The sequence below is a fragment of the Hemitrygon akajei genome, chromosome 16 (assembly GCF_048418815.1).
Source record: "Hemitrygon akajei chromosome 16, sHemAka1.3, whole genome shotgun sequence".
NCBI classification, from domain to species: domain Eukaryota; kingdom Metazoa; phylum Chordata; class Chondrichthyes; order Myliobatiformes; family Dasyatidae; genus Hemitrygon; species Hemitrygon akajei.
This window is the reverse complement of record NC_133139.1, coordinates 28472099-28495798: the sequence shown is the minus strand read 5'-3', so window position 1 is coordinate 28495798 and position 23700 is coordinate 28472099. Positions and strand designations below refer to the sequence as shown.

Sequence of the window (23700 nt, the reverse complement as noted above, 5' to 3'; positions counted from 1 at the left end):
AGCTTGAATATATTTAATGATTCAATCTATGCAGCAGAAAATTCTGAAGATTTATGACTGTCTGAGAGAAGGAACAGCTCCTCAGCTCTCTACACATAGAACCTTGCAGCACAATACAGGCCCTTTGGCCCAAGATATTGAGCCGCCCTCTTAACCTCCTCCAAGATCAATCTCCCATTTGATCCCTTATTTTAGTACCGGGGCAAGAGTTTCTCAGGACCTACTTGGTCAAGTCTCATTGTAATCTTATACATTTTAAAGATCACTTCTGATTCAAATGCTGCATGTTCTTATCACCAGTATTTGAGTGAAACATGAAGATTCTTCACAGCAGGTCCTATTCAAGAGAATCTGACTGAGCCCTATGCGTAAGAAGGTTGTTGGACAGGGAATGAAACTCTGATCAAAGAGGCAAGATTGAAAGAGAATCTTAGAATAGGAAAGAGGGGGATGAGGAGCAAGGTACGGAATTCCAGAAATTGTGAAAGGCCATTGATGGTAGGATACGGGAACTGGAGAATGCCCATGTATAGAATTGAAGGTGTGCCAAGATATCGAGAGTTGCAGGGTGGTGAGGCAAAAGGGAGGAGAGAGGCCCTGGAGGGTCTTGGTTGATCTCCCCTGCCCACATGTCCTCCGATGAGAGGGTACTCCTCAAGGTACATGCCACAATACCTGGAAATGGTTGAACATCTCCTAAGCCCCAAACCCCAAGCAGCTACTCAGCTCATTGTCTTTTCAGCTGAGAGCTGTGATACAGGACGTCTGGAGAATGAAATGCTCCACCAATGTTTGATCTTGCAGTGTCAGCAGTAGTTAGGTCAAATTCAAGTAGGGCATCGCTCCATGTAAAAACTGCTGCTACACTTTTCCATTGATACATGTCAACGTCATGCCCATTTTACAGCCACCCACGGACACCTGTATTTTCCTGCCACCTCTGAATGGAGATTTACATTCACATCCCTTTCAAAGGAGTACTTGTGCAGAACACACACACAAAGTGCTGCAGGGACTCAGCAGAGAAATAAACAGTTGGATCCTTCAAGCCGAGACCCTTCAGGATTGGAAAGGAAGGCAGAATAAGGTGGCGGAGGGGAGGGGAAGGAGTACAAGCTGGTAGGTGATAGGTGAAATCAGGTGAGGGGGAAGTGGGTGGGTGGGGTGGGGGGGAGTGAAGTAAGAAGCCGGGAGGTGATAGGTAAAGGAGTAGAGAAGAAGGAATTTGATAGGAGTGGACAGTGGACCATGGAAGAAAGGGGCTCAGAGGGAGGAATTAAGGTGGTGAGGAGAAGAGGAGGGGTAAGAAGAGAACCAGTATTGACACGGGAAAAAAGAGAGAAAGGGGAGGGGTGTTTAAATTACTAGAAGTTAGAGAAATCAATGTTCCTGCCATCAGATTGGAAGTTACCCAGATGGAATATGAGGTATTGCTCCTCTGATCTGAGTTTGGCCTTATTGTAGCAGGAGAAGAGGCCATGGACTGACATGTCAGAATGGCAATGGGAAATCAAACTGAAATGGGTGGCCACCAGGAAATCCTGCGTTTTGTGGGGGATGGAGTAAATGTGCTCAACAAGGCAGTCCCCAAACTACCGATGTATGACGATAGACAATAGGTGCAGGAGTAGGCCCATTTGGCCCTTCGAGCCAGCACTGCCATTCACTGTGATCATGGCTGATCATTCACAATCAGTACCCCGTTCCTGCCTTCTCCCCGTATCCCTTGAATCTGCTATCTTTAAGTATCCCATTCTGTATCAAGTTCTTCTGGTGCAGGCTCCTCTACATCGGTAGTTTGGGGACCCATTCTCCCTTTATCCCACAGGTATGATCTGGGCCACACATATTCACAACAGGAACAGAACAGGAGTCACTTGACCTACCCAGATCTGCAGCTTGATCCGCTTTTCATTCCTATAAATTGTCTTCACTTTGAAGTCGATCCCAACCGTACTGACGAATGCTGGAGTAAAAGAATCGTCAGCATATCGGAATAAGAACGATGTTTTCCCAACACTGCTGTTGCCGATGATCAGAATCTTGAACATGTAATCAAAATTCTGATCCGAGGACTCCTTCTGCCCAAAACGTGGGTCTGTAGCTGAAGCCATCTACAAAAAGCAGAATTAATGCTGAAGATCACAGGAAAACATTAATGGAACAACTTCCATCATGTAGCTTTGCAAACCTTTCCAAATTTTTCCAGACCTTTATGTGCCAATTGGCATCATGGAACTAAATGTCTAATTGTACCCAGAAAGATAATGAAAACAGTATCATACACTGAGTACCTAAAAAGTGGGCACTAAACATATGCCCACTGTCTTCTGCTGCTGTAGCCCATCCACTTCAAGGATCAACGTACTGTGCATTCAGAGATGTTCTTCTGCCCACCATTGTTGTAACGGGGTGGTTATTTGAGTTACTGTCGCCTTCCTGACAGCTTGAACCTGTCTGGCCATTCTCCTCTGACCTCTCTCATTCACAAGGCATTTTCACACACAGAACTGTTGCTCACTGGATTTGTTTGTTTCTCACACCATTCTCTGAAAACGCTAGAGACTGTTGTGTGTAAAAATCTCAGATCAGCAGTTTCTGAGATACTCGAACCACCCTGTCTGGCACCAACAATCATTCCACAGTCAAAGTTACTTAAATCACATTTCTGAACCTCTTGAGCATGTCTGCATGCTTTTAAGCATTGGGTTGATGCCACACAATTGACTAATTAGATAGTTGCATTATCCAGCAGGTGTACAAGTATACCTAATAAAGTGGTAACTGAGTGTAAGGAGTATGAAATGCAGAAAAGAACTCATTGATGGGCACTAGTTTGGAGCCAATTTCCCTCCTGTCCTTTTCTCTTTCTTGGAGAGATGCGATTGCTTGGCAGAAGCTAGGACACTGCAAGGATAACTTCGTGCACTTTGTGCAAGGTTCACCAGGTTGATTCCAGAGATGAAGGGATGAGGAGAGATTGAGTTGCCTGGAACTCTTCTCTCTGGAATTCAGAAGAATGTGAGGGGATCTTATAGAAATATACAACATTTTGAAAGGGATAGGTAAGATAGAAGTAGAAAAGTTGTTTCCATTGGTAGGTGAGACTAGAACTAAGGGACATTGCCTCAAGATTCAGGGGAGAAGATTTAGGACGGAGATGAGGAGAAACTGTTTTTCCCAGAGAGTGGTGAATCTGTGGAATTCTCTACCCAGGGAAGCAGTTGAGGCTTCTTCACTAAATATATTTAAGATACAGTTAAATAGATTTTTACTTACTAGGGGAATTAAGGGTTATGGGGAAAAGGCAGGTAGATGGAGCTGAGTTTACAAGTTTACGGACAGATCAGCCATGATCTTACTGAATGGTGGGATAGGCTTGATGGGCCGGATGGCCTACTCCTGCTCCTATTTCTTATGTTCTTATGTTCTTACATGAAGCTACTCTCTCATTGTCCCAACAAAAATAAAGCAACCTACATAACTTGTTGCAAACTCTCAATTCACATTCTCCCTTTCATTTTCCTCTCTTTCTGCTGCAGGCTTCCTCAGTAGAATTTCTAGACAGATTCCAACTTAGGACACTTGATTCAACTAGGGTCCTCCCATGGTTCCTGAGCTATTGACTCATCCTGTGATGACTGCTAAATAACAGACAGCCAATTTGTTATCCAGTTGGATGATCCTTGGCTGTCAAAAAAGCAACTATCTACAAGTTGAGTACCTGAGTATCTTTCAAAGGGATCTGCGTAGTCCCACCATCCATACCTGCCATTCCAATGTCCCCCCAGTCCACACACAAATTTTTCTCCTTCGATATTTACCCTGCCTGAAAACCATCATTGACGCTACAAAAAAATCTGATTTTTTGAAGTTTTTTTTGGGAAATGTTTAGTTATTGGTTTACAGGAAATGTACATTGTTGCTGAGATTAACATCTATAGTCCAATCCTCTTGAACTCCTCAGTATTGATGGATGTGGAACCGTGTACTGGGTATGGGCGGCCGACTGCTTACCTGAAGGATCTCAGTGAACTAGATGGGTAATTCCACGTCCACCTTCACCAAGAGAAGCTCCTTATTCTGTAATCCAATCAAGCAATTTAATCACAATTCAGTTCTATCCCATTTGAAACAGCTCTCTGCTCCGTGATGATCTTTTACATCCAGCTGAGAGAGTTGACAGGATTTCCGCATGACAATGTATTCAAATGCCAGCATTCTCTTGGTATTGTCTTTACACAACACTGCCTCTGGGACTGCAGTATTCCCTCAAATACTGCAGTGTAGCACTCAATCAGAACTGTGTTTCACCCAGTGTGGGGATCCTTAATAGTTCCCCTTGGATAACAGCATTCCAACAATACTGTCTTTCCAACAGAGCAGCTGTTCCCTCAACACTGCACCGGAGAATCAATGTGGATGTTTCAACTCCATTCTTTGGAGTGGGATTTAAACCCATAACCTTCAGACAGAGGTAGAGGTACCAAGCCTCAGCTTCTCAACAACTGCCATCCGTCTCAGCTCCATGACCTTTCTCCTGGGTGTTGCTTGGAACTCTTCCTTGATTACAGGAAGTGCCAGTGTAATCCCGAAGGGTAAGGAACTCTCAGCTCTCTGCCCCTTCTGCTCCAGATGGTTTTAGGTGTCAAAATCGGGTGATTGGCTCTGAACTCCCTTCTCAGTGCAGGGACGATTGGGGAGGGACGATAAATACCTGCTCTGCCGACCATGTCAACATCAACATAAAAATAAATGGGCTTCATCACTGCAGAGATCAAAACTCAGAACATACTGTGTAGTCTACATTTAATGTAGCAGCTTTAACAAGGAAAACTGTTCATGGCCCTTCAGAGAACTGTTAAGAGTATCAATTACGATGTGACTAAACCGCTGGGTTTTAAAGAGAATTTGAAAAGAGAATGGCAGGGCAGGAACATTTTAGTGACAAAATCCCAGAGTGTGGGCACAGTCACTGACAGCTGAGTGACTTAAATCAGGGACGTGCAAGCGGGAAGTATGGAGAGATTTTGGGAAGGCTCGCTGGAAGAGAGGATTTAAAAAATTACCGGCATAACTGGACTGGGAGCAGCAAATCATAAACATGAGAGAGTGTGCAGATGCTGGAAATCCAAAGCAACACACACAGAATGCTGGAGGAACTCAGCAGGTCAGGCAATAACTATGGAAATTAATATACAATCCTAGCCTCCTTCCCCCCCCCCCCCACCTTTTTACACTGTGCCTTCCCCCTTCCTTTTCAGACCTGAAGGAGAGTCTCGACCTGAAACGTGAACTGTTCATTCATTTCCACAGATGCTGCCAGATCCGCTGAGTTCCTCCAGCATTTCTTGTGTGTTGCTTTGGACTGGGAGCAGTGTTGGTAACTGGACGCAGAAGTGCTGGGAGAAAATTAGAACACAGGAAATATCGTTCTTGATAAGCCGGATACGACAGGCTGGCCGACGAGGCAGAACTGGAATTGTCAACCTAGAAGCAGAAAATCCATGGCGTATAATACAAAACACATTCAAAAGGAGCAGCTGAGGTGAAGTTTTTGGCTAGAAAGTTGATTAAATGTGTGGAATCTGCTACAACAACTCAGGGTGGAAAACAATTGGATGAATTATTGAAGAGATTGAAGCAATTGTCAGGAAGAAAAACCAAATATCGGTATCTAATCCATATTTCAACATTAGGACATCCTAAAGCACCTCACAGACAAGGGACGCTACATCCCACAACCTTTGGGAAGCATTTAGATGAGCACCTGAAGCACCGAGGCAGTGAAGGCCGTGGGCCAAGTGCTGGAAAATGGGAGTAGCCCAGACGGATACGATAACCAGCATGAACACCATTGACCAAAGGATTTGTTTCCTCGCTGTACAACTGCAATCTAAGAAACAGGATCATCTGGAAGATTGGGAACACAGCAGCCAGTTTGTGCTTGGCAAGTACCCACAATCAGCATTGTGATTACGACTAGATTATCTCCCTTGATGATGTAGGTAGGGGGCCAGTAAGTAGGACAGAGAGGTAACTTCTCTTGATCTTCTTTAAACGGTCGTCATGAAGCATTTGCAGCTACCTGTGAGTGGTTCTGTAAGACTGTAAGGGGGGGGGGGCCGGCATAGGGTGGTAGAGATAAGCTCCCACTACTTCTTAAATGCTCCCAGCGGTGTGCGTCTCAAATAGCCTCTGACAACCAAGTCCAGCTCCTGACCTTTTCATGAGGCTGAACTACTTAGCCTGGCTGAACCACTTCTACTGACAAGAGACGGGGCAAAGGCAGGTTTCTGGTGCCTTAGTCACTTCGGGCAGATGGGGTTTATCAGCCATGGTTGGCAGCTCATCTAGGAGAAGGAAAACTCTGATCTCAAACCTCCACTGCCTTGTGGCTCTACCCAATCATCAGGAAGGCTTTGGGAGTAAGCCCCCAAGGAAAAATACGGAGCTGGAGTCCCCAAGGCAGACTTGCATTGAGTTCAATGCTGACTGGCAACTCCTGGTGTCAAACTGTATCAGACTCTGGCACTCCTTTGGATTCATCAGCTGCGTGGAGAGGGGGAGCTTGCTCTCCACATCGTACTGCCCTGGCCTGCATACTGGTTTCTGTACAGCTAGGACGCAACATCCATGGCTGGCCCTGACCAGCAGAGGGCGTCAACCTGTGACTCAGTTAAACGTGGAAGCTGCCACCTCTGATAGTGGAGTTCTCTCTGCCTTGCCACTACAGTGAACTGACAGTCCAGACTTCGGTGACTGAGGGATGGGATTTGAACGTAACACCTCCAAGTCAGAGGTTGCACCGACAGTCACTGAGCCACATCTCACAAGGAGAGTGAATGAAAGGAGCTTGGTAGACTTCTAAAATGTCCAGCGATTAAAGCCCACCACCCAATGCTCAAGTGATGAAACTCAACATGGAAGCTGGTGTGTTGTCCAATTGGAAAATGATATATCCCAATATTCTAGTTGTGCTGCAATCAAGCTAGTGTTGCTGACGGTACCCTGGCTGTGACAGCAGGGAACTCTAGTCTGACCACGTGTTAACCCCTTCCCCACCAACAATCCATCACCCCCTCCTGCGTCATCCCTTCCTTCCATGAACTGCATTCTTCCATCCCTAAAACTTCCCTCATATTTTCTCAGGCTTGGCACCAGACCTTGCACTGTAGGCCTCAGACTCCACCCTCATTGCTTACTCTCTCTCAGTACCCTGGACAATATCTCACCCTCAAGCAATTCGGACAGAGCCACTGGGGAGGACGTTTGTGGATTTTGACCCAGATGTGACGAAGACACACAATCTACTTCCAAGCACTCCTTGGAAGACTAGATGATTTTGCTTCTCATCTACGGAATTGATGATTTGAAGGTTAAACTGTCACATCTGCCACAGTCTCACCTTTCAGTTTGGCTGTCCTTCACCCAGTTTGATTTCTTCTACATCCGTTCCTGCTTCAGTTAATCAGTTTAGTTCATTCAACTCATTCTGTCATTGATCATTAGCATCCTGTTTGTTTCATCATGCACTGGGCTATATACCTACAAAGCTTTAACTTGAAAAGTGGGCTATTACTTTTGTTACTTTGATACGAACAACTCTCTAACATATAATTTTTTGAAAAATGTATGTTCATAACTCTAAAGATTGCTCTTTCTTTTGGCACACTAATCCAGAAGACAAAAATAAACATCTAAAAACAAATTTTATATAAATATCTAGGGTGCACAATACTTTTGCATAGAACTATGTATTTGTAAAGTTAGGGTTTATTAATGCCTGACCTCCTGAATCAGCTTCAAAATAGTAAAATAATTTGTCTGTCCACCTGGTAGGGGCTCCATGTTCCATCATATATATTTTTTAAAAGTGGCATCTCCAAGTTGTGCTTTTGTGCTGGTCTTTGAATCAGGACTTGAACCCTCAACCTTGTGCTCAACCCACTGATACATTGGTGACCTACAAGAGTTACTACTGATCCAAAGGGAAGAGCAACTACAGCTTAAACCAAAATCAGGTAAGGATGAGCCAATACGTTCCCACACACAGTAGTAAACACAACTCCCTTTGTGAAATTTAGCTTAATCTGAATTAATTTATTGGGAGATGAGATTCAAAATCTATAGGGACGAGTGAGATGAAATAAGGGAGGAGGCTCTCGCAGGGCTTATATTGGGTCTTATGCTCCGTTTCTACGCAGGAAAAGTCTACGTAAATTAACGTGAAAGCCTTTCGGTATTACTTAGCTAGAGCATCCAAAAGCCGTAACAACACTTGAGTAACTGACTCATCTCTCCAAACCTGTTCCAGCATTCCATACGGTTGTGGCTGACCGCTCGCCTCAACAGTTTTAGCCACACGGTTGGAAGAGCTGCTACCTCACAGGGCCAGGAGATCCGTGTTCAATACTGAGCTCTCATGCTTTCCCTCTGACTGCACGGAAGATTATCTGACCACTGTAGATTTCCCCGAGTGTACAGGTGAGAGGTAGAATCTGGTAGGAGTGGATGAGTGTGTAGAGAGAGTAAGAAATTATCCTACTGCAGGGCTAGTATAAGTGGGTAGTTGCTGGGCTGTGGGACCCACTTCTATGCCATATTGCTCTATGACCCTATGAATTTCCTGCCCAATCACTATGTGGCCCCATTTCCTTAGTGCCCAATTATTTCATCAATATCAGCCTTGAACCTTTCAATGACTGAGCTCCACCATGTGACATAGTGAATTCCAAGGATTCATGACCCCAAATTCCTCTTTGTCTCCATCCAAAACAGCAAACATTTTGCAAAGACGTCCTTCCTCCAGGTACAGGATTCCAGATTCACCAGGCAGAGAAGATAGACTCTCAGAATCCACAATGTCTATGCTTCTCAGAATTATTCCACAACAGAATAAGATTACCTTCTAAACATGGGCCAATTTTATTTAAGCTCTCTTCGAAGAATCCACACGGTAGTGCAGTGCTTTACCGTGCCACCGGTCACCGAAGAGGGTTCAATTCCCACTGCTGTCTGTATGGAGTCTGTACATTCTCCCCTTGACCGCATGGGCTTCCCTCCAGTGCTCTGGTTTCCAAAGACTAGATACCAATCAATGGTAGCGACCAACCTCGAATGGGTCTCCCAATCCTGGTGAAAGGTGTCCGATCCTTCCTTGTGCTACAGTAAGCTCCTCAATCTGGTATCCATCCTCCGCCCCCCACCAGATGGGGCAGTACGGTGGCGTATTGGTCAGCACAACGCTCTACAGTACAGGCGACCCGGGTTCAATTCCCATCGCTGCCGTTAAGGGGCTTGTACGTTCTCCCCATAACCATGTGGGGCTCCTCCGGGTGCTCCAGTTGGTAGGTTAACTGGCCATTGTAAATAGTCCCGTGATTAGGCTGGGGTTAAGTTGGCGGATTGCTGGCTGGGGTAGCTCAAAGGGCTGGAAAGGCTTATTCCTCTCTGTATCTCAATTAAAATGAATTCTCCCTTTCCATTCCTATTTGTTGTGATGCAAACTACTTATTTCACAGTATAACACACACAAAATGCTGGAGGAACTCAGCAGACTAGGCAGCATCTAGGAAAAGTACAGTTGACGTTTTGGGCCAAAACCCTTTGGCAGGACAGGTATAATGTTTTGATTGTACAAAGAAAGCTGACCTCTGAATGACCTGCTTGCCCCTATAATCAACCCGATGCCTCCACATTACATGGACGTGGGTACCGATGTTGTGAAATGCACACTGGTTCCTTTAGGATGAAGAAGGTCAGTCATCTTCCTCCATCGTTTAAAAATGCCCATGATCTCCCCACCCCACTGTTCCTACAAATAAGGTTGAGAGTCATTGTTGATACAAGGTAGAACCAAACCACGAGTCAAATCTACACTGAATTAACAGCAGCACCATGGGTGGTTTGACAGCAGGATCCAGGCAGCCAATTGACTTCACAGCTAAGCATGAGAATGAAATTTCACCATGGATACCGGGACAGCCTATCAGAACCAAAGGAGCCAGTGCAGTTCATGGATATGCTACAGCACAAATCAGCATGTTCTGTTGGGTTGTGTCATACGAGGTTACCATGGGTACCCATGGCTGGCTATCATCAATATCTTTCACCACAATCACTAGGATTGTATACAACAGGAGTGAGCAAGGAGAGAGTGAGGATTCTGCTCTTCGATGTCTGCATCAGTGCTGATTTAACCAGGCAAGAGAAAACTGACCTGATGGGTCTAAATGAGCTCCGGGCAAGACAACCCAGCCTGTGGTGAATCTGACCAGATGTTAATAGATGAAGAAGCAGGCAGACAACCAGAAGTCCCACTGGCTGCCCATGACCCTGTGATCACAGCGGGAGACACACTGACAACATGGAGCACAACACTGGGGCAGGAAATTTCCCTCAAAGTGAATTAGGTTCGCAGGCGAAGAACGCTGCTTAGTGCAAGTGATGTAAGGTGGGGGGGGGGGGGGCACACAAGAAAACTGGAATGGAAAGGCAGAATTCATGTGGGATGAAGATGGATGCCAGATCAAGGAGCTTACTGTAGCACCAGGAAGGGTCGGACATCTTTCACAAGGATTGGGAGGCCCATTTGAGGTTGACCCCTACCATTGTTACCAGCCCCCCCCCCCCCCCATGATTGGTATCAAAAGCCCCATCAAGCCACTTGAGATATTATATGAGGCATAAGGAAAGGAGAATGGCCTTAAACCCTGCCTCCCATATATCCCCCCACCTTAAATTCCTCCATATACCTGTCTAGTAGTCTCTTAAACTTCACTAGTGTGTCTGCCTCCACCACTGACTCAGGCAGTGCATTCCACGCACCAACCACTCTCTGAGTGAAAAACCTTCCTCTAATATCCCCCTTGAACTTCCCACCCCTTACCTTAAAGCCATATCCTCTTGTACTGAGCAATGGTGCCCTGGGGAAGAGGTGCTGGCTGTCCACTCTATCTACTCCTCTTAATATCTTGTATACCTCTATCATGTCTCCTCTCATCCTCCTTCTCTCCAAAGAGTAAAGCCCTAGTTCCCTTAATCTCTGATCATAATCCATACTCTCTAAACCAGGCAGCATCCTGGTAAATCTCCTCTGTACCCTTTCCAATGCTTCCACATCCTTCCTATAGTGAGGGGACCAGAACTGGACACAGTACTCCAAGTGGGCAAATGGACAGATAACTTATGCACAAGATCCCAAAAATAGTACTGTGATAATTTCCAGATAATTTGATTTTTTAATGCAGTTTTGGATGAGGAATTTTAAATATGTTCCAGTACACCAGGAAGAACTCTCCCGGTCTTCTCCACAATAGAGTGGTACCACATTGTCCGCACCTGCCCCACTCCCCACCAAGGGAGCAGATGGACACTTTGGTCAGGCCAACACCTCAGATGGCACAGTGCCCTGGAGTTGTTTCTGGAGTGGCTCGTCTCTGCAAAATCTGGTTGGAAGTGGAATGTCTTCACAAAAACTTGCAGAAAAAAATCCGCAAAGACCTCTCCCAAAAGCGGATGAGAATTAAAATGGTCAAACCCAGGATCAAATTCAGTTTTATTAGGTAACGATTTTAAAGGATATACAAGGTCAGACGAGGAACAACACAGAATTGGTAGTCTAAATATCAAGCAGGTTTGATACGCTATATGGTCTCTTCCTGTTCTTATGTACAGAACTCTGCTTGGACTGCCCTGTGAAATGACTTTTGGCTTCACTGACACCAGTTTGATAAGAATAATCAGACAATACAGATTTTAGTTAACTGCAAATGCATGTTGGTGGATTGGAAACACTACCACATCTTAATAGGCTCTGCTTGAAGGCCTTGACAGATTCTTTGACCCTACCCAAGCTATCTGTATCAGTTCTGACAAAGGGTCACAGACCCAAAATATTGATTATTTTTCTTCCCTGAGCTGTTGGGTTTTTCCTGCAGAGCTTGTTTTTGCTTTATCTATGACAAGTATCTGCAGACACACCCCACTGATGGCCAAGGAGGGAGAGCAGACCAAGAACACCATTGTCAGTGCTAACTAAAAGAAGCATTCTGACACTCTGTCCTTTACTCCATACACTGCCAACTATCTGGTGCATTTTAGATATCACACTTGGTCAAAGCGAAATTGGAAAGGCTATATGCTAGCTGCACGACAAGATCTCAAGAGCCGATGGTGGACGCTGAAGTTGTAAAACTTGGCAGAGAGGAACTGCAGTTGCAAATCCACACCCTCATCAGCTCACATGTGGACGACGGACAGTAGGTCAGGCTTCTCAGATCTGTAGTCATGGACATCTTCAAGTTAGGAGACAAATCCAATTACGTTAATTACAGAGACAGCTTTCTGTTGTTTGCCACGGGGGAAGTCATTGTGAGGGTTCTCTCCAACCATCTCCCTTGAAAGACCATACAGCTGTTCCCTGAATCGAGTATGGGGGAGACAGAATGGATAAGATCCTCACTGCTGGACAACACCAGGAAAAAATGAATGGAACATCTCCACCCTGCTCCTTGACTTTTTTGAAGTACGCCTCTGGCATCAGAGAGGGACTGAGATTGTTCATCTCCGCTCCACACCCTCCACATGATTACATGCCTGCCACAAGTCCACATAGGGCAGGCCCTACATCAGCTGTCAGGCAAGGCTGCGTCAGCACTCTTAACACTTTTCTCAAATTTTCCTCACTGAATAATTGCATCTCACCTCCAACAAGCCTGTGGCTGATCTGCGGGATAAAGAGAAACTATTCAAATTGTGTCAGCTTCACTCCAGAACAGCCTCGATAAACTGCTGCAAGCAGGTGACACCAGCGTTTCTGAGGTCAAGCTCAAAGTCATAGTTTACTCATTTCAATCTCAACTCACTTTATTTCCTGTGAGCAACTTCATTCGTGCAGTGGCAAGAACAATGTCACAGAACTTAGGTATGCAAAACCACACAACATATAGTAAAACGCATTAGAAAACACTCACAATAGATAATAAATACTAAAATTAATGCACGTGATTTAAAATACAAATACACACAATAAAACTGACTCTTTTTACTGTCAAAGGTGCTATACAGACTATAGATTCAAATTTGGGTGTTGAGGAGGCAAATGGAGGAAGGCACAAACTGGATGAGGGTGTCTGCTGCTGGTGGACAGGGACCTGTAGCGGTGTCCAGATGGCAAGAGAGTGTAGTGTGTGTGTAATGCCCTCTACTCTTTGCTGGGCCACCTTTATTGTCCATCTCTTATGGATGCTGCAGAGTGATTCTTGTTCCTGGCCAATGATTTTACTACTGATTCTGACTACTCTGTCGAGTGGGCTGAGGTTGACGGTGCTCATTGTTCTGAACCGTGCCGTGATGTTGTAGGTTCATATTGACTCAATGAAGCATTTATAAAATGTCTGAAGAATCGATGACTGGACCTGAAGTTTCCGTATCTTGCTAAGGAAAAATAGTCATTGTTGGAACTTGGAGAGTATCGACTCACCATTGATCTTAAAGGTGATTTTGTTAGCTATAGTTGTACCAAGGTATTTGTATTCTCTAACACGCTCTATCGACTGGTCACTTATTTCTCGGCTTGGGACTTGTTTTCTAAACATTTCCTTAGTTTTACTGGGGTTCAGGTCCCGATAGTTGTTTGTGCACCATCCAAGTGATTGATTTCCAACAGTGACGCGGTCAGAAATGGTAGCAGCAATGTGTCATCTGAGTACTTGGTGTACTGCATGCCTGGGTGTGATCTTCTGCAGTCGTCTGTGTACAGTGTGAACAAGACTGGTGAGATAACCGAGCCCCGTGGTGCTCCACTTGATGCTTGCCTTGTGCTCATATAACCGCTAGATTTTTACATATAACCACTTTCTTTTTGATGTCTCTCTGTGAGAAAGGAGGGGATGAGGAGTATGAGGTGGAGGTTTGCATTCATTTGCTGGAGTTTGTGTCCCATGAGATGGTGTTGCACGGTATTAAGTGCACTAGAGAAGTCCACAAACAACATCCTAACAAATGATCTGGGCCTCTCCAGCTGTGTATAGGTTTGGTGCAGTAACTGCATCATTCATGCCTCTTTTCAGCCTATAAGCAAACTGGAGAGAGTCAGTGAGCCTGCTTACCATCAGCTGTAGCTGTGGTACATACTTTGATAATAAATTTGCTTTGACTTTGAAGATACAGTGACAAACTTTACAGTATTGTATTTCAGTGTCACATCTATACCAAACCAGTTGTACAGTGACCAACCTACACCAGCAAGCCCTGTGCTCCAATTTTGCATGGTGACAAATCCACTCAGCTGGGGTGGGGGTGGGGGGCCCTCTTCCATCTTGACCCTAGCATGTTGCCCTAGGAGAGCACAGTGACATCGGGTTCAGTTACCCTGCCAGGTTTTTCCACCTTGACTTCCATTTGCAACAGCATGCAAGAAAACAGACCCTGACCCAAGTATCCTCAAAGTCAAGGGCCTCTACCATCTTGTCCCTGCTGCACATCATCACCCACTGACAAAAGAATTCCATGATGAGGCCCTTGGAAATACTTTCCATACTTGAGGGGGCATCCCTCAGCAAAGGCAGGTGTCACTGATAAAATTCACCGCCCCCCCCCCCCCAGTACATCAATGCACCCTTTGACCAAACAAAACTTCAAACACGTGAGCCAGGCTCGGCAGCCTCAGAGATCGAGTGGGTCCCTCGATGCATCAATGAGGTACCACTGATGCTGCCTTAACAAAATCCTCCAAATCTGGCAGGATAACTGAACCAATGTCTCTGTGCTTGCCCAAGGCCAAGATGGAGAAGTACTCCCGGAGCTGAGTGGATTTGTCACCATACAAAATTGGAGCGTAGTGCTGGCTGGGGTATTGAACAACACTGGTTTAGTACAGATGTGTTGCTATTAAGACACTAGGATACAATACCGGAAGGTTTATCACTGTATAGTCAAAGTAAATTTATTATCAAAGTGTGTAAGTATCACCATAGGCTATCTTAGATCCATTTTCTTGTGGGCACTTACAGGAAAATAAATAAATTCTACAGGATCTATTAAAACAAAGTGACAAGCAACCAAAGTGTAAAAGAAGACAAATTGTGCAAATAAAATAATACTGAGAACATAAGTGGTAAGTCGTTGAAAGTTTGTCTGTTGGTTGTGGAACCACTTCAGAGTTGAGATGAGTGAAGTTACCCACGCTGGTTCAGGAGCCTGATGGCTGTAGGGTAATAACTGTTCCTGAACCTGGTAGTGTGGGACCCAAGGCTCTTGTACCTCCTGCCCAATGGTAGCGGCAAGAAGAGAGCATGGGCTGAGGGTGGGGGTCTTGAGGGATGCCACTCTCCTGCAACAGCAGACCTTGTAAACGTGCTCAGCGGTAGGGTGGTAGGGTGGGCTTTGCCTGTGATGGGATGGGCTGTACCCAACACCGTCTGTAGGCTCCTCCATCCCCGGGCATTGGTGTATGGTGATGGGGACAAAGTCCAAAGCTATAATACACCATGGTGAAGACTTGACGGTATGGTTTCTCACAAGTACAATGATCTAATACAGCCATGACAATTAATGCATTAGGAACAGCGAATCATCCACGATCTCTTATGTGTACAAAATGGCATTGAGTATTTGCCTCAGTTTTGTTTTTGACAGCTGGGTGCCCCCTAACGGCCAATGACTTGTCCCAGTGGATCCGCAGAACACAAGCCCCTCCACACTACCTGCCAGCCTTGTGCCCTCTATTGGGCAGTTTATAAATAAACCGAGAAACCAGCTCCTCCAGCAGACAGCGCTGCACTCCAACTGGAGGGCGCTTGCCCTCTAACGGAAAGAAAAAATGCAAACTCGTAACCATTTTCTAACCATACTCGTGGTTTGATTCTAGTGAAGGTACGCTGTATTTACTACACGCAATGTTTTATATACATATTGCTGTATTTTATATATATATATAGCGTTCGGGATACAAATCATATGCCGCCCATTAGACAACTTGTACGGTATTTTACTATTAACATTTACAGGAATTTATCGATGAATATGTTAACGAGAAATGACTCGGTTTCCTCCATCAACCCACCTAGCCTTACTGCAGCGAAGAGGCACAGAAGGATAGTCAGGATCAGTTATAGCCTCAGCACCAATAGGTGCAGCTTTTCGATGCGTATGGACACGGGGAGATATTTGCTGTCAGGTTGGTCAAGCCTTCGTTTACAGCGGCCGCGATGACAGGCATAACTGCAGGAATGTCAACAGCTCAAGAATGAATGAACCAAAGATCAGCACCAGTTCCTGGAGCTGTTGTCACCGCCATTAGTGAAAAAAAAAAGACCTCGGACATTGTAGCGGAATCACTGAATGGATGTAAGCTTTAATATTTCAGAGTGCTCGTTCCGCCCCACCCCGCCCCCTTCATCTGCCCCAACTCCATGACATCCTATGTCAAATGAAGGTTATAATTTTTCTTCTGCAAAAAATGTTGCAATTGTTAAAATGAATAATTAAATTAAATATAACAACACGCCCCATGCAATCTAATGCTCAGTGGATTTCAGCTCCAGCCCGACTTAACCCTTACCTTTAAAGCGTTTGCCTCAGTCTCCGTCTCCACAAACACTGCAAGTCCTGCAGCAGCACCGCGGCTGATTGACAGCGCCGACTGACGTCACACCCAGGATACAGCTGAGAGGGAAGGGCAAGGTGCCCTGGATGGTGATTGACATCGCAAGGAACCAATAAAACGCTAGAACATCTACAATCACTTGTCCAATATGTGTTTTATTACCCATTTATTAGTTTTACTTACATCGAGCAACATTCAAATAATTAAATAAAATTTAATGATTGAACTCCTTGGCACAATTGGGAAAATTTTAGTTTATTCAAAAGCATGAATAATTCACAATAATTTGAGTCTACAACCCATACCTGATCAGTTAAGATTTTTGTTTTGTTATTTATATATTCAAAAAGTTAAAACGCGTAGCCATGAATATAGACTTAATTAGACACTGAGCTAAAACATGAAATTTATTTAGAAGTAAATTGAACCTTATGAATAATGAATTATCTATATATTAATTATTTATTACGTGTTCGGTTCTAACGTGCTCACGTGCAAATCTTCTCTATTTTCAGCAGAATTTAGAGTCAAAGCTGGCTTCCTGGATTCACAAGAATGAGTTATGCTATAGAATGCAATGGAAAGAGAGCAGACTTTCTGCACCGTTCTGCATAATTAATGACGTAAATGATGTTTATGTATAATTTATCGCCAGTTACGTTCGGTCGATTTCTCCGGAGGTAGTGCCACCTAGAGTTGGGAGATGACACGGTCTCCACACGAGGACGTGGTTCAATTCCGCGTATGGTAATCGGGAGCCCAGTACATCCGAGATACAGAGATGCGGCGCTCGGAAAATGGAGCCGTGGAATTCTTCACTATAGATTCGGATTGTGATTCGTAGTCAACATGACCCGCTGGAATCATCACCTGGATGATCACGATGGATTGAAGACCTGTGGCCATCAAACTTTACAAGTCCTCCCTCGGAGTGTCAGACATCCTCAGCCAAAAGGCTGGTCCTGGACTTATTTCCACTTGGCATAATTTACCTATTATTATTTAATTATTTATGGTTTCATATTGCTATATTTCTACACCATTCTTGGTTGGTGCGACTGTAACGAAACCCAATTTCCCTCGGGATCAATAAAGTATGTCTGTCTGTCTGGAGTACCTGGAAAGGCTCTGACCCCCCCGTGCCAACCAAAGGGAGTATTCAAATTATCTATTGAGATACAGCGCAGAATAGGCCCTGCGAGCCGCTAATCACTGGACAACTTTTACAATGACCAATTAACCTACCAATCAGTACATCTTTGGACTGTGGGAGGAAACAGGAGCACCCAAAGGAAACTCACGTGGTCATGGGGAGAATGTGCTAACTCCTAACAGGCAGCGGTCGGGTTGCTGGTACAGTAAAATATTGGTGTAGTAAAGCAATACACTACCTTGCCACCCCAATATCTCATTGCTACAGTCGGAAGTTCCCACCTGCTTCGAAAGGACAATTATACCAGTGTCCAAGATGAGCAGTGTGAGCTGCCTTAATGACTATTGTCCAGTAGCACTCACATCTATGGTAATGAAATGCTTTGAGAGTTTGGTCATGGCTAGGATCATGGCCTTAGGAAGGACCTGGACCCACTGCAACTTGCCTATCACCACAATAGGCCTACAGCAGATGCGATCTCATTGGCTCTCCACGCAGCCTTGGGTCACCTGGACAATGTAAATACCTATGTCAGGATGCTGTTTATTGATGATGGCCTAGCATTTAACACCATCATTCCTACAGTCCTGATCGAAAAGCTACAGAATGTGGGCCTCTGTACCTCCCTCTGCAACTGGATCCACAACTTCCTAACCGGAAGACCTCAGTTTGTGCGGATTGCAAACAACATCTCTTCCTCGCTGATGATCGATGCTGGTGCTTAGCCCACTGCTCTACTCCCTCTACACCCAGGACAGTGTGGCTAGGCATAGCTCAAATGGCATCTATAAATTTGCTGATGATACAGCCATTGTTGGTAGAATTTCAGATGGTAATGAAAGGGTGTACAGGAGCGAGATGTATGAGTTAATTGAGTGGTGTCACAGCAACAACCTGGCACTCAATGTCAGCAAAACCAAGGAGCCGATTGTGGACTTCAGGAAGGTCAAAGCAAGGGAACACAAACCAATCCTCATAAAGAGATCGGAAGTGGAGAGAGTGAGCAGTTTCAAGTTCCTGTTTGTCATTATCTCTGAGGACCTAACCTGGACACAACATATTGACGCAGCTATGAAGAAGGCAAGACAGCAGCTATATTTCATCTGGAGTTTGAGGAGATTTGGTTTGTCAACAAAAACACTCAAAACTTCTACAAATGTATCATGGAGAGCATTCTGATTGGCTGCATCATCGTCTGGTACATGGGGAGGGTTGGTGGGGGGCTACTGCACAAGATGGAAGTAAATTGCTGAAACTCATAACATTAGTCGGCTCCATCATAGGTACCAGCCTCCGTAGTATCCAAGGCATCCTCAAGGACCTTGGGAAGGCAGTATTCAGGATCCCCACCACCCAGAACATCCCCTCTTCACACTGTTACCATCAGGTAGGAGGTACTGAAGCCTGAAGACACACACTCAGCGATTTAAGAACAGCTTCTTCCCCTCTGCCATCTGATTCTTAAATGGACATTAAACCCATCAACACTACCTCACTTTTTAAAATTTCTGTTATTTTTCACTGCTGATTCTGTCACATTGACTCCAGTGACTGGACTGCGTTCTAGCCAATAGCTTATTCCCAGACATCTAATGTTTTCGATGTTCACCACCTTCTAACCTGAACACATTCATTGGTATCTGTTGCAAATGTATTTCAATACCTCCATATTTCCTTTAGAAGGTTATTTAAGATGCTATATGACCAAGAAATACTTAAAAGAGATAGATTTTAAGGAATATCGTACAGGGGAGAGAGAACTAGAGATTCCAGTCTCCAGCACCTTGCAAAATGTTCCCAAGGTGGCCAATATCAGGAGATGTGCAGGAGGTCAGAAATGGAGGATCAAAGCAATCTTAAATGTTTATGGGGCCAGGGAAAAATTGCAGAGGACGGGAGGCTAGAGATGTGGAGAGATTGGAAAACAAGGATGAGAAAACTTTTAAGCATTGTAAAACGTGGGAATAAGTGCAGTGTTAGAACTTCAGAAAAAGTGAAAATAGAGAAACAACATGAGTACATTGGAAATATTGAAAACTTTATATAGAGTGATATGTGCATATATTACATATAATACAGCATTGTTATAAATATTGAAAATCAGACCTTGATGCAAGACATACTGCCCCTTCAGGAATGACGCTACAATACAGACCAGAATAAAGAGTGAATTTAGTTTGAATCATACACCGTGAACGCAGGCCAGCACAAACAAATAAACAAATACAGTTTTTATAAAAGGCAAGGACATTACGCACTAACATTAAATGTGGACTCCACCCACCCCTCTTCTGCTGATGCATCTCTCCTGTGTGAGCAGGCATTTCCTTTCAGTAGTAACCTGTCCCCTGGAAACCACAGTATTACAAGCCCAGATTTAACTTGAGGGTATTGGGGGGAGAGGGAGGGGATTCAGTGTAAAATGAAGTAAATTGACGGCCCTCTGTTAATGTTCAGCCCCGGGAGTGTTTGTCTCCTGTGGAGATTCTATACATGGGGTCAAAGGATGAATGTGTCCTGAGGCATGTAATCCACTCTAAGCTTACCTGGTTATCAAAACTCTGTCCTGTTAAACCACAGTGGCAGTGAGAGAATGACAGCATCAACCCAACTCTCCCAAAGATGGATAACTCCCCTCCTGTCAAAGCTCCCTTTGGCTTCCAGTCCGGTTCTCCGTCCTACATGGTCAGTATAGGCCTCATACAAATTTTCTGCAGATGGTGCGGGCTGTGAGGTAGCGAACAGCTTCCACAGTGCAGGTGGCTGCATCTTTGGATGTATTTGAAGAGGAAAAAGGCAATTTTTTTTTTGAAAGATCGGGGAATTGAGAGCAATGGGGGGAAAGACAGATGAGACCTGGGCCAAGTCAGCCATGATCATATTTAATGATGGGTAGGCTTAAAGGGCTGGGTGGCCTACCCCAGCTCCTATTTTTGAGTTCCATGTTTCATTTGTTCAAGGAGGTTTTGAGAAGATCGTGGATTTGTTTCCTTCTGCCTGCCTGTTAATTTCTTTCCATAACAGAGCCTGGAGTAGAGTACTTTAGGGAGTCTGTGAGCAACATAACATGCCAATCCAAGCAGGCTGAGTATTAAATTGAGCCTTCGTGCTGAGGATTTTGGTGTTGGGGAGGACGGTGATACTGGTTCATTTACCTTGCTGGTAATTTGAGAGATATCACCAGCAGAGACCATGCTGGAAACATCTCCGTCCAGTGCTTTGATGCACTTCAATGATGTGAGCAATCTGTGGAATGAGAGGACCTTGGAGAGGTCATGGGCCCATGAACATCTGGAGCAGACAGCTAGAGACATCACGGTATGGGTTCCAAAGATGCACACCAGTGGTCAGATCCAAGCTGAGCCTCGTAGTTGGCCAGAGGTGAATGTGTTAATCCTACTTTGGGAATGAACCAATCCAGGTGGATTCCAGAGGCGCCCAGTGAGGACACAAGGAGCTGCTCACTTCCCATGGATTTCACAGCCCTCAGTCAGCTGGTCTGAGAGACTTTGTGGGGGGGGGGGGGGTCAGACACAGCTCCCAACCACGCTTCCCTTCTCGAGCTACAGCTAGGAGCAAGGGATGTCTTTCACCGCAGGCAAAACAATGGGCTGCCTAACCCACAATCACAAGCCAATATTTTGTTCAGGAGGATAAGGGAGTGGCTGACAGGAACTATTCACCAAGAGTCAGCCATGTCTCCAACTTCTTCATCCTTCAACCACTCTCCTCTCCTAACAGATTCCTTCTTCTCCAGCCCTTCACCTTTCCCACCCACCTAGCTCCACCAGTCACCTTTAGTTAATCCTCCTCACCCCACCTTTTTATCCTGGTGTTTTCCCCCTTGCTTTCCAGCTCTGAAGAAGGGTCTCGGCCTGAAACATCAACTATTTATTCATTTCCAAGAATGATGTCTGACCTGCTAAGTTCCTTGAGCGATTTTCGTGTATTGCTCTGGATTTCTATCATCTGCAGATACCCCTGACTTCATCCTTCATCCCAGTTACCAGTTTGCACTGGGATTTCACCAGCTCAAAATCCTGGAACACCTCCCTCAAAAATACTGGAAGAGTGGGGCACCTACATCACATGAACTCCAGTTCTTTTTCCAATCCTGATGAAGCATCTCAGCATGAAACGTCGATTGTACTCTTTTCCATGGATGCTGCCTGGCCTGCTGAGTTTCTCCAGCATTCTGTGTGCATTGCTTAGATTTCCAGCATCAGCAAATTTTCCTCTTGTTTGGCACATGGTCTCTGGAGGTTTGGGAAGGTGGTTCACCTATACCTATTCCATGAACAATGAGGAATGCACCTTCCTGACCCACGACCACTATCTTCTAGAAGGACAAGAACAGCAGATACCTGGGAACACCACCACTTGGAAATCCCCCTCCAAGTCACTCACCATCCTGACTTGGAAACATATCACCGTTCCTTCATTGTCGCTGGGTCAAAATCATGGAATCCCCTCCCTAACAGCACTATGGGTATACTTACACCTCAGAGACTGCTGCGGTTTAAGAAGGCGGCTCTTCACCACCTTCTCGAGGGCAACTAGGGATGGGCAACAAATGGCAATTTGTTCTTAGCTGGCAATGCCCAAAACCCGTAAATGAATAAATAAATAAATAAAAACTCCTCTGCACTCACGCTGTGGACCTCTGACCTTCTTTTATGCCTAAGACTCTGGATATTCAGAGTCTGACCCCACTGCTCCTCCTGCAACAGTACCCTAACAGAACTACAAAGTGGCCCATGAATGTATGTAGCCTCCCTAATCAGTCTATTGACACGATAGCTTTGCGGTTAGCACAATTCTTTTACCGCACCAGTGATCAATTCCCACTGCTGTCAGGAATTTGAACGCTCTTCCCGTGACCACGTAGGTTTCCTCCCACATTACAAAGACGTATGGTTCAGATTAGAGACACGCTATGTTGGTGCTGGAAGCGTGGTGACACTTGCATGCTTTCCCCAGCAGGATCCTCAGACTGTGCTGGTTGTGAACACAAAAATGATGCATTTCACCGTATGTTTCAATGTAAATGTGACAAACCAAAGTAATCTTTAATCCTTTCCAAATCCCTTGTTTGAATTGCTGACATTAACTTCCACCCCAGCCACTGAACCTCAGCAGTTCTCAGCAAAGTAACCGACATTCCCCATGATTGTGATATGCGATTATCATCAAAATCTTCCTGAGCTATCTGCACCACTTGAGTATCTGCCAGTGGTTGGTGCTTGCCTCCTTAATTATTGTCATCTATCCGCTGCCCTTCAACATCAATCAAAAATGACTGAACACAACAACGCTACACCACTTGCGTCAGGAACATGGGCGACTGGTAGGGCACCAGAATCGCCAATACATTCCTGACCTCCACTGCTGTCTGTGTGGAGTTTGCATGTTCCCCCTGAGACCGTGAAGATTTCGTCTGGATGTCCACCTGTTCTGAGACTGCGACGCCTGGTTCTAGATATCCCAAACATCCTCGCATTAATAGGTCAAGGTCCATGAGAATTTTATTTGTTCCAATGAGATTGCTATTCGGCATTTCCTGGTACAGACTCAGTCCTTCCCCCATCCCAGTAAACCGTGCGCAGCACTTCCTTCTGCCGGTATATCCTTCCTAACCCCGTGTAGGCTCAGTAAGAATCATCACTCCTGGAATCAAATAAAAGTCATAGCACCTCAGTCGTTGCCCGTACCACGTTAACTGCCAGTGACTGAAATTTAAAAAGAAACTGCAGATACTGGAAGTAGAATGGTTACACTTATGGGAGAATCTCAAACAAGGGATATAGTTGCAAGATTAGGAAATGCTAACGTACAACAGGCCGAGCTGAATGTATGGAAAAAGAAACGGGGTTAACGGAAGACTCTTCGCCCGACCCGTTTCCGGCATTTGCTATTTTATTTGACTCTCAGAGGC

General features: G+C 45.0%; 1 protein-coding gene across 2 annotated transcripts in view; it reads right to left on the bottom strand.

Annotated features, from left to right (window-relative positions):
• The window catches only part of LOC140739898 (ras-related protein Rab-3A), a 31539-nt gene extending 14891 nt beyond the window's left edge, over positions 1-16648 (bottom strand). Inside the window, exons 1-3 of one of the 2 annotated variants that reach the window (XM_073068555.1) lie at positions 16568-16634; positions 4018-4083; positions 1887-2114 (exon numbers count right to left, since the gene is read on the bottom strand). In XM_073068555.1, coding sequence (XP_072924656.1) covers positions 1887-2114 — 228 coding nt within the window. In that variant the 5' untranslated portion in view covers positions 4018-4083; positions 16568-16634. Of the gene's footprint in view, positions 1-1886; positions 2115-4017; positions 4084-16567 lie in introns of both variants that reach the window. The other variant, XM_073068554.1, reaches the window with a different exon arrangement.
• Positions 16649-23700: the final 7052 nt, after the last annotated feature.